Source organism: Crinia signifera, chromosome 4 (assembly GCF_055691185.1).
Source record: "Crinia signifera chromosome 4, ASM5569118v1, whole genome shotgun sequence".
Taxonomy (NCBI): Eukaryota; Metazoa; Chordata; class Amphibia; order Anura; family Myobatrachidae; genus Crinia; species Crinia signifera.
In genome coordinates this window covers 121,804,692-121,816,699 of record NC_139220.1, presented here as the reverse complement: position 1 = coordinate 121,816,699, position 12,008 = coordinate 121,804,692, and the positions used below count along the sequence as shown (strand labels likewise).

At 37.1% G+C, this 12,008-nt stretch overlaps 1 protein-coding gene across 1 annotated transcript in view; it reads right to left on the bottom strand.

Moving 5' to 3' along the window:
* LRRIQ1 (leucine rich repeats and IQ motif containing 1) overlaps window positions 1–12,008 on the bottom strand; it is a 139,110-nt gene that overhangs the window by 46,965 nt on the left and 80,137 nt on the right. The window contains exons 17-21 of the mRNA XM_083182344.1: window positions 10,511–10,630; window positions 8,153–8,239; window positions 5,726–5,850; window positions 2,955–3,050; window positions 2,770–2,858 (exon numbers count right to left, since the gene is read on the bottom strand). Coding sequence (XP_083038470.1) covers window positions 2,770–2,858; window positions 2,955–3,050; window positions 5,726–5,850; window positions 8,153–8,239; window positions 10,511–10,630 — 517 coding nt within the window. The remainder of the gene's footprint in view (window positions 1–2,769; window positions 2,859–2,954; window positions 3,051–5,725; window positions 5,851–8,152; window positions 8,240–10,510; window positions 10,631–12,008) is intronic.

The following is a 12,008-nucleotide window of genomic DNA, read 5'->3' as shown; positions in this document are numbered from 1 at the left end:
TAAATGGAACATGGAATTTTGATTAGTGTAGAATAATTATTTTAATTTGGGAGTGGTTAAAAGTTGTTTACATGTGCTTGTGGCCCAGATTAGATTACTATAACCGTATCATACAATAAAGTGTACCAAAGGATGTAATGGGGGGGAGGGGATAAAAACAACAAAAAAAAAGGCTTGGAGGGTTATATTAGATCTGCTGGTCACCTACAGACAACTTTTATTCTTTTTTATATATATATATATATATATATATATACTAATCTGTCATAACATTATACCAATGTTTAAGAATAAAGGGATCAAAATATGATAGATATTGCAAATATGAAAATACCATAATCATAGATATCTGCAGAAAGGCAAGTCACTATATATTTATATAAAGCTGAAGAAGGTGACGGAAGTATGGAGCTCAAGTGAGGTAATTTGTAAACTCCACTAAAACTCTGATGTATTCCATCTGTCTATTGAAATATTAAATACATCTTGACAGACCAAAAGCGAATATAATCACAATGTTATGCTCATTTTCCACTTGACTATATTTACCTCCAGGATAAAAAGCTTGGTGGCTGCAAATTGGGCCAAAGTTCTAATGTAAATGGTGGGACGTCTTTGAAAAGTTTTTAGGTGTAGTGCCTTAACTTTATAATGAACAATAAGATTAACAAGATGTCAGATAATGAGCCATTTACACTACTCTCTCCCCATCTGTATGTTCTGTACACAATACTGTTATCCTGTGCCTAACCTACAGTGTATATTTTGTAATGGCAATATATAGTTTTAGGATTGGTTTCCTAAACCATTATATTGTCAAAAGGGTCCATAGTGGAATAAATACTTCTGTGAATCTTGTTTTACATTATTACAAGCTAATTAAAAAGAAAAGTAGTAGAATGCAATGACACAACATTTATATTTTGTGCCTTACCAGTAAATATTGTCATTGCTGTTCTAAAATGACATAATGTTCCTGAAATTTGTAACTAGATGGAACGTGCATGTCATGACCTTCAGTAGGACTCCAAATTCTTTCATGTGGGGTCATCTAAGGATTAGATCTGGGCAGTGTTTATGATTGTGCTGTAATCCTGTACACTAAATGTATGAAAATATAACATGCTATGTTTTATATTGTTGAGTGGTGAAGTAACATAGTATTTTGCTTTGAAATAGTTCTTCATATTTATACTCGTGTTTTAGAGACATAATATAAATGATAGTTGCTGATCCCAAAGATAAATGACCATCGGTCATAAAATTCTAAATCCAAAAATCTAGTTCATGTATTCTCAATTTAGGCCATCAAGGCACACTAATCTGACTAGAACCCTTAGAAAGAAAGCCCGGATTGCTCCGTGTGTACAGGGTATAGCGATGGTGATGTGCGGTCACCATAACAAACAGGGATAATCCTGCTAAAATAGCAGCCTATTAGCATTGGCAAAATGCTGCTCTTCACGGATCGCTCATCCCACATTACGGGTTTACGTCAATGTGTGTGGTGCAATCCGTACTTAAACACATAGCTCAGCACCGGCTCCCCCTCTGCCTCATAACAACCAATCAGATTCTATCTATTGTCTTTTAAAAGGTGCTAAATAAATAAGTAAAATCTGATTGGTTGCAATGGGCAACATTCCATCTTCAATAGATCTCTCATCTTAGTTAATTTACCCCTAACAGCCCAGGTTTAAGTAATATCTAGGCTTGAGCACAGGTCACTTACTGTAACTAGTACTTCAGTCATTTTGTAGCCAAGTGTGCTGAAGCCTGGAAATCTCTAAAACCTGCACTGATGGTGTGCCTTTGTGGACCAAGGCTGGGAATGCTTGATCTAAAAGAATAAGAGGTACTTGTGTATTATCACGGCCCCCGATATTAAGTTGCACGATTTTTAATCGCATCGCATGCCATCGCATGCCATACACCCGATGCACAGCGATGCGATTTAAGCCCCCTATACAATTTTAAATTTTTTTTATTAGCACCCTAATGGGTGCTTACAATGTTAATTGCACCCCCACGCCACCACCAGTATGAACGCCAGCCCGAAGCGTGGCGAGCGCAGCGAGGGGCCGCAGTACGCGTCATCCGACCTTTTCATACCCCCACTATCCACGTTGGCGTGGAGTTGTTTTTATATAGTGTGGCGAGCGCTGCGAGCCCCGTGAGGAGACGTGTATTACTTTACATTTATTACGCGTCCCCTCGTGGGGCTCGCTGCGCTTGCCACGCTTCGGGCTCGCCACACTATATATAAACAACTACAAGCCAACGTGGATAGTGAGGGTATGAAAAGGTCGGCGGACGCGTACCGCCGCCCCTCGCGGGCTCACCACGCTTCGGGTTCACGTTCATAGTGGGGGTGGCGTGGGGGTGCATTTAACATTGTAAGCCCCCATTAGGGTGCATATACAATTTAAAATTGCATCGCATTGTATGGCATTGTATGCCATATACAATGCTATACAATTTTAACATTGTATGACATCGGGGGAAATCTCGTCGCATTGCATCGCATACCATTGCATGCCTTATGGTCTGCGATGCGATGGGCGCCGTGATAGTACACAAGTACTGAATAAGACATAATGCGTATTTATCTTATATGTATTAGTAATAATAAAGTTATATTGCTATAATATAAGAGCAATTTTTTTATAGCTTTCATTGCTATAGTATATGCAGTTAATCGTTGCAGTAAATCGGCAAATTAAAATGCAGATTTTATAAATTCATCGAAACTCCGGCTCAGTCACTCACCCAACATTTTATATTTTTTTGCTTGCTTGGACTTCATCTTCTGGGCTCTTTTCAGCATCAGTTGCGCAGTGGATACATCTTTAAACCCCCTACAGAAAAATATATTTTTTAACTTACATACATGTTGTGCATTTTGGTTTCATGATGACACATTGAGATATTCTAAAAGGAAGTATTTTACATACCATTCCTGGGAAATTTTTTCCTCTTTCTCCGACTTGAAGGAAACGTCAATATTGGACTTCATGCTAGACACATGTGACAGATTTTGTTTCTCCAACCTGACATCATATGAAATAGTAGGCCAAATCAGTTAAAAACTAAATGTTCTAAGGCTTTGTAGTCTAAAGCTGTTTCAGCTAACTGTTTATGCATTCCGAAATCTGAAATAAAATCTACTTTAAATAGTGAAGGAAAGCTTTATCGTGAAAGGTTTCTCAAAGTCTGTAAGCATTTTGAAATGTTTATATTTCAATTACTTAAAGAACATTTCAAAAATTACCATCAGCACACAAATCCTGTCCTGCACAGAAAAAACATATATTTTGTCTAGATATAAAAATACATGTCCTTCCGCTAAATACAAATAATAAAGGCATTTATATCATTTTGTAATCTAGAAGCCTAATTCTTTTAGCTGATACATGGCATTGCCAAAGATAAAACTAAAGAAATGGATGGCAAAATTATGTAACAAAGATTACCTAGCATTATTATGTTACCCGTATTATCACATGAAAGCTTTAAAACCTCTGTAGAAAGAGCAGTTTCTGCTTATGTTGTAAGGACGGAGAAAATGTTACATACATATTTAAAATATATAGACAGACAGACAGACAATCACTTTATTCATATAGAGATCTTTCTCCAACAGGACTCAAGACAGTAGATAGATAGTTCGCAATTGTAAATTGTGACGTCATCTGCTGGTGCTATGGAAGTATTAATAAATATTAATATACATTTTAGTAATAACCAGACTTATTTAAACCTTTTAGCGCCAAGGGAATTTGTCAAAATAGGTGTGAAAATTGACAAGCGAACCTTTTCATTAACCCTATGAGTGCCAACGTTACTGTGAGACATCCTCAAAATACCCATTAAAAATGCCAGCACCACTCACAGCGACTGTTCTATTTTTGGGTGCAATATGTAAACTAAACTTCAATGAATTGACTTTGCTGTATTTGTATATAATAAAAGTTACGGTGAGCGATGCTGCCACGCTCACAGCAACGTTGGCCCTCAAAGAGTTAAGCATTTAATGTTTTTCGAGTTACAAACAAGCTTTAATGTCAAAATCTAATCAATCAAAGGAAATCCTTCAATTTTTCTAAATAAAAAATGATTTAGCTGACAGCATCAGTGTCATTTCATTTCATTAGTGCATACTGTATTCTTCAAATCTCAAGTATAAACTACAATAGAAAAAGGACAATGTTTCCGAATTGGTAACTAAAAGCTTAGCTGTAATGGGATAACATATGATGAAGCAATTATTTTGGCAACTCTATCCTTTGCAAGATAATGTTTTGTTTAATTATAAACTTAAGGTGTCTAGTTGTCAGAGAACCTATTTAAAAACATCCCGTTCCTCAGCTGATAAATCATAATATAGTTGTACATATTTATTACTGACTTGATATTTAGGGGAAAAAGGCAGTAACTGTGAAATTCTAACCAGTGTTAGCAAAACAATGCAACACTGCAGCTACATACAGTATGGGAAGGGTAACCTCTGCATATGCTGGTTGCAAGTGTAGCATTTGGTACACAATTTAAAGTAATGTTTAAGTTAGTTCATTACCTGATTCTTGGAGCTGGACTGTGCTGCAGTTTGCTCCATATTGCTAAAGCTCACCACATCTAGTCTTTTTCAGAAAAGGTCTATAGTGCTCTACTGATGAGGACTGGAAGGCTGGAGTCATGCAATGGTGCATTCTAACTCCAAGCCTCAGGTAACAGGGTGGTTCTGATGGGGGGACGTACTTGCTTCACAGATTTTAATAAGGGATGAAAAACTCCTCCGAAAACAAATGAAAAATTTGGAATGGAATAAAACCAGCCTCTATATATATATATATATATGTATATAATCTGATGAAAATCTGTAAAGATTGAAATGTTAAGCGCATCTTGCGTGTCCTTCTCATTTATTTCTGTGAGTGCCGCCCGTTCTGTGGATATATATATATATATATATATATATATATATATATATATATAATTGTGGATGGAGGTAGCACTCCTGTCCAAATGTCAAAAGTCCGGGTGCCCTCCAGTTCACTAAATAGTGAATACAACAAGGATGGGGGTAGCGGCGGCACTCGGTGTTGAAATAAGGCAACAAACGCAGGTAGTTACTCGAAGTAACTACCTGCGTTTGTTGCCTTATTTCAACACCGAGTGCCGCCGCTACCCCCATCCTTATATATATATATATATATATATATATATATATAGTGTGTCTGGCACTCCCCACAATGAGACTCAAATTGCCTGGGTGAGCTCCTCGGTGGGGACAGTAAAGTTTATTAACCACTGTACAGACCCAGAGTGATGCCTGTTATTCTTGACATTATATATATATATATATATATATCCAAAAAAGGGAATGCACTCCCCGGGCAAAAATTCAGCAGGTTTTATTTATACATTGCTCACACACCAATTTCGCATTCTTGGACTATACTGGGTAGCAAGCCCAGCATTTGGCATTTGTATTTACATGAGTGAGTATGGACCAAGTTGACTGCATTAGTACTATTTTATACACACAGGGTGCATTCACCAGTCTTCAGCAAAGCAGCAAGTTTTATTTATCCATTAAGTAAATTAAAATCAAATCTACATCTACACTCTTGGAAAATCCTAGCATAATTGCTTGGATGACAACCCACGTGGATTCACACACATACACACACACACACACACACACACATACACATACACACACCTGCTGTTGAGGTTTTCTCTTTTATGTTTACGCCCACTGTCTACTGTATGAGTTTCGGAAGCCGACCAGGCTTCTTGTGGGAACCATGGTAAGGACCAACCTCGGTCTTCTGAAATGCCACTTTTCTGGACAACAAAGAACATCATTAATAATACATAAAAAAAACTTTATGGACTAAACTATCTGTCAAGGTGCAAAAATACATCAGACAGGGCAACTCATTAGTTAATTCAACAATGACTGTTGAGAGTCTATACAGGCTCTATAAAATAGTTACTATTAACAGTCAGAAATGTCAGGTTTATGTGCAGTAAATATCCAAGATAAAGGTGAAAAGAATGTCATTTATAACGGGAATATTAACATAAAAGTTGCAGTTAATGTTTTTAACAACAAGTTCATCATGTGGACAAAAATAAAAACACTACACAATATAGGGAGATAAACTGTAATGCTCAAAGGATATTTGTTCTACTGCACTGTTGTCATTCTTTTGTCAATGCTGTATAGTTCATTATCTACTTTAATGTAATATGTATTACAGACTGTGGTGGACATACTGTAAATGTGAGGTTTATCCATGTGTAGTTGAAGCATATGTGACAAAACTTTAGACTGCGTTTCCAATGCAACAGTGCCATGGTTATCGGGAACCACCATCAGCTAAGGAGAATAGTGGCCACAAACCAAAACTATGTGAACAAGGACCGCCCCCCCCCCCCCCTTCCCTCACTGGAGCAGCAAGTATGCCCGCCACCACCCGGAAAAATTGCCAAGAAAACATTTTTATTCATCATAATGACCTGTAATATATAATATATATGATATATCACAGGTCATTACGATGAATAAAAATGTTTTCTTGGCAGATTTTACACCTATTTTGATAAATTCCCTTGGCACTCAAAGGGATAATTTATGGGCTCTCTTTGCAGCTGCACAGGGCACCACAAGTTTAGTGGCCTTATGGGCCCCATACATCAGCAATTAATTGTGACAATCCTGAGATCTGGAGATGATTGCCACAATTAATTTTAGATGTGTGGGCTCCCCCTTTTGGCAATCCCAATAAAAAATTAATAGGGATCGCCAATCGATTGCTTAATCAGATTTTTAAACATGCTTAATAATCTGGTATTATCTGCGGATCTTTTTTATATGTGTGGGCATTCCCAATTCGTCTTTATCATCTATTTACATTATGAACAGCTGAAATGACAATCGATTGGGCAATTTCTAGATATGAAGATGCAATCTTTAGATGGAAAAATCTGCCGATCACTGAAATAAATCTGTAATGTGTGGGCAAGTCAAATAGATTGTAAAATCCATTTATCTGGCCAAAATATCACTGGATCTGGAAATCCATTAATTGTGATTGCTGATGTATGGGGCCCATTAGAGTAGAGGAGGGCTCACCAGGGAATGTTTGCATCCTAAACCAGTGCCTCCGGAGTTTCTTGTCTGATTTAATTGTGCATAACACAAAGTAGTTAGTAAGCATCTTCTACCTGCTTTCCAACCTGCAACCAGACAGTTAATGAATATCAGCATGCTGATTGGTAGACGGCTGCAGTTATCCACCAGAGTGCTTACATCCATTCACTATATAGAAGCATTTGGGGAAACAATGTGGGATTGTAGTAGGGGAAAGTGATTATTATTTTTATTTACTCCCCTGAATGGATAGGTAGGAACTGATGGTCGTGCAATGTTCCTCTAGAACTTGAGAATGAGAATGTGACAGCAGTTTTTAACAATCGCAAATGCAGACAAGAGGGGGTATGACCTCCTCCTACATTTGCAATGCTTTGGATTGCATATGCTAAGCTGCAGTGAGCATCTTAGCATATGACATCCATGCTGAATCATGCCCATGAATAAACTGCTGCAAGCGATCAATGATGAATCAGGCCTAACGATTTTATGTAGATCTAGTAGCCAGTTGTGTTGCATCAATGTGTATAAAAACTCCACTTAAATAAATGACTTTCAGGTTGAAGATACAAAAGAACTTCTAGCGTAAGACATTGTGATACTCATAAGCTAAAAAAAGAAAAAAAAGCAACAAAAATAACAAATCAAATATTTATCTGATATAAAAGATAAAACATTAACATAAACTTGAAAGTTGCTGTTGCCATAAAAATACTCAGCTGTTGATATGAAAGATATTTACTGCTTGTAAGTGCTTTATCAACTAGTCATTTTTTATCCATTGCCAGAAATGCAGCTGGTATGTATCAGAAGTCTACTATTTCGCCTCGATCTTTCTTTTTTTTTTTAAACATTGTGCTACTGTGAAACAGTGTTGAAATAAATCCAAGTGGCATCTTAAAATAGGCCAATAAATCACTACATTAATCATGATTGCCTAGAAAGCTTTACTGGTCGATGAAAGACTAAGACATCTCAATGACAGGTTACCTTTGCTTGTTCTGGTTTACTGGAAAGATGTGTAGCTCCATAATTGGAAATGGTGGAATCTAGTGACCAGCTTTTTTCCAAAACATTCTTAACAGAAAGAAATAATACAAATGAAGTAAACACTGAATAAAATCATTTGATGTTAATTAAAGTACTTGTTGTAGTGCAATAACATACTGACATACTGTGGCCTCATGCAGAGTTGGATTTATTCCCCCACCCCCCAAACAAAAATACAGATGTAAAATGTGTCTGAAACAAAACAAAGAAAGAAAGCAGCAGCCAATTTTGTGGGCAAGTGTTGGATGCATCTCAAGATTCCGCTAGGTCTGCAGTCATCGCATATGTGCTTGGGTGATTTTAGGTTGACAGCAAACCGGATTATCCAACTCTGCATGTGCAGTTAGTGTTGTAGTGGTACTAATGAAAAAGAAATACCCTAGAAATACCCCCTCAGCTTTCACCTTGCATATACTTAGTGCATTGGGAATGTTCTGCTTTATTGGCACAACAGTTGCAAGGCTTATAAGTAAGGAATGTAACTGACACATATCATATAGCCACAACTCAAATAACTTAAGTACAATAAGCTTGACAAGGTGATATGCAATCAGGCAAACACAAGGCAGCCAATGAGAAGTGTCCCGCCAATAATGCTAATTGTCACCAGCATCAGTGCATATGGGCCCTTATTCTGGTTCACAAATTCCATCTCAAATGGACAAAACCATGTGTACGGCAGGGGACAGGGGCAGGTGTAACATGTACAGAGAGATTTAGATTTGGGTGAGTTCTTTTGTTTCTGTGCAGGGTAAATACTGACTGCTTTATTTTTACACTGCAATATTGATCTCATTTTGAAGTAAAACCTCACCCAAATCTAATTCTCTATGCACAAGTTACATCTGCCCCACCAGCAGTGCACATGGTCTTGCCCATTTGAGAAGGAATTTGCATTTGCAAGTGAACCAGAATAAGGGCCATTATGTAACAGTGATCAAGCACTCACAAGAGCTATGCGGTTTACAGGTACATAAGCATTGTTGAGGGAACTGAATTGAAATGGACTGATCTCATATAGGCTAATTTCAGAGAGGGCGTGTTAGGACTTTACAGAGGTCTGTACAGAGTTGTGCGTACACACAGAGGCACATTTAGACCTCATGGGGCCCTAGGCACAATACCAGTTTGGGACTCTCCTCACTCATTCCATAGCACTATATTTTTTCTGCTGATTGAAGCTGACATGGATAGAGTAGATTTGACGCAAGCTCAGTCTACCGATAAATGCTCAGCTGCCTGAACACTGGTATTGCGTACAAATCTGAATCAGGCTATAGGTCTTTTGGAAGTAGAATTAATATCTGTATAAAGTAAACTGATTGCCCACATATAGCGGATGAAACCATTTTGTGTTTCCAAATATTTTTTATTCTATCAAAGAACATCAAAAGGACTTTGGGAGTGTGGGCAGGTTCATATGATGTCCTGATGTTACGCGGTTGTTGTGCAATTCTCCTCTGGGAATGTTTTAGATCCCCTGGGACCTGCTGGGCCCTAGATAGGCACCACGGTTGCCTTATTGAAAATCTGCCTCTGGGTACACATAAATACGCCTGTTATCAGATATACTTTTTACACCAACTACAGGACGTAATGATAATAATGACAGCCATGAAACCAGTACAATATGCGCACTGTGGCTGTGGGAGCAGTTATGCCTGACCTACTTCCATTAATCAATAGTAGATATTTCATATCTACATGTCATATAGTTTGGGTATCCCTTATCCGAAAATTGTGTTTTTTCAAAATATTTCGTCCCCCCCCCCCCCGCTCCTTTTTACATACTTACATCATCCCCCGATGTCCACGGCAGCCTTCAGGATCCTCTTCAGGTGCATCTCCGGTCCCAGGGGAGCATTGCATTGCCCGCAAGCTTGCACAATGCACCCCTGGGACCAGAAATGCTGCTGAAGAGGGTCCTGAAGGCCTCCGTGGACACTGGGGACATTGGTGGACCATCTGGGCACCACCAGGGGTAAGTATGGAAAAAAATATACCAAAATCCGGAAAAATCCCTTATCCAAAATGCTCGCGGTCCCGAGCATTTCGAATAAGGGATACTCAACATGTATAAATATATTTATTAACCTTTTACAGGGAATAGGTATGCATTCACGTGGCTCAGTGAAGCTTACAATTTATATTCCCTGCCCCCTAAATATGTAAAACAAAATAAAAAATCAGAAATCATTGTATAAATATACTTAAAGCGTACAATAAAATGTAACAAAATATCCAGAGCAACCATTTATTACGGTCATGGTGTGTGTTTGATGAGTTAATCCTGCTTACTTCATCAAGTATAAATTCATCCAAATTCACTTCTTCAAAGTCATCCTCTAGTTCTTCTCTTTCAATAGCAGCGAAAGCAGCAGCCAATTTTTTTCTCAAGAAGAAACCTTTCCACGCTGCCTGAAGGAAAAAATGCAAAGGATGTCGCACAAGAGGCATTTATCAACCCAAAATACAGATCCACAATGTTATCCCATTAGGAAGATAAAACATCTCTGAGCTTCATTTAAGAGCTTTAGTGATCTATTTATTGAACTTTATGTGACATCTAAAACTACATGACAAATTAAATGCCTGCATGTGTCTGAAGCTAAGAATACCCAAGAGGATCTCTTCAAGTAAGCAGAAAGGAATTCTTGAACTCCCCTCACTGCATGCAGCCTGGGTCAACTAATTAATAATTTGACAATTCCTTTAGGGTGTTTAAGAGCCTTAGGGAAAAAGTGATACAAAGAGAAAGCAAAGTGTGTACTTGCAACCTTTAACTTTCAAATTAGTGCAACTCAAACAACCTCTTGTCTAAAACTTGCCTGGTTTGTGTGTCTGGCTATTTATAGACATCGGCTATGGGCTAAGTAAAGCTATTCTTAGCTTGATCATTATTATTTGCATCTTTGATATTTTAAATATATACTGTAGTTAAAATGATCTAAAAAGGCTGTGTTGTATTTCTAAAGAAATCAGGGCGGGTATAGAACTGATTTTGTTGCAATGTAATGTATTTCCCAATCACTTCCATATTAAAGAATGCTTAAATTGGTATTATATATCCAAAAATAGTTGTGAAATGATAGATCTGCAATGAAGCAATTCAGTTGTCTCCTGCAGCCCTCCTAAGCATGTGTGTAGTATATATATATATATATATATATATATATATATATATATATATATATATATACACACACATATATATAAATATATATATATATATATATATTAGTGTTATTCATCTTACAAGGGTAAAACACAGATTATTTTGGTACAAAAAGAGTTTATATACAATGCTTTCTGTAACAAGTATAAATGTTGATCAGATTGTATTAATTCCATAACATTGTACCCTTTTCATTATACCGGACTCTCTATAACACCAGTTTTGAAATGTGATTAATCTAGTGTAAAAAAGTGTAAGTATTGTAAGTGTTTGGAGGAATAAGGCAACAAGAGGGAAGTTGACCTGAAAATTGTATAATCTAATTCTAAAGAAAGACTAACATGCTTTTTGCTTTTCTTGTTATAAAACATCACTGGTAATTATGAACCAATTATGAGTGCCAAGTGAGTTTTAAAATAGGTGTGAAAATTGTCAGGCAAACATTTTTCTTCATCATAACTACCTGTAATCTTTCCATTATATAGGAAATATAATCTCTTTTTACACAACATTTTTATTTGAATTTATATAACAAATGTGTGGAAAGCTGGCATTTTTAGCAGATATTTTGCTCATCATTTACAGAAATGTTGGCACTCAAAGGATTAGAAAAAACTAGTT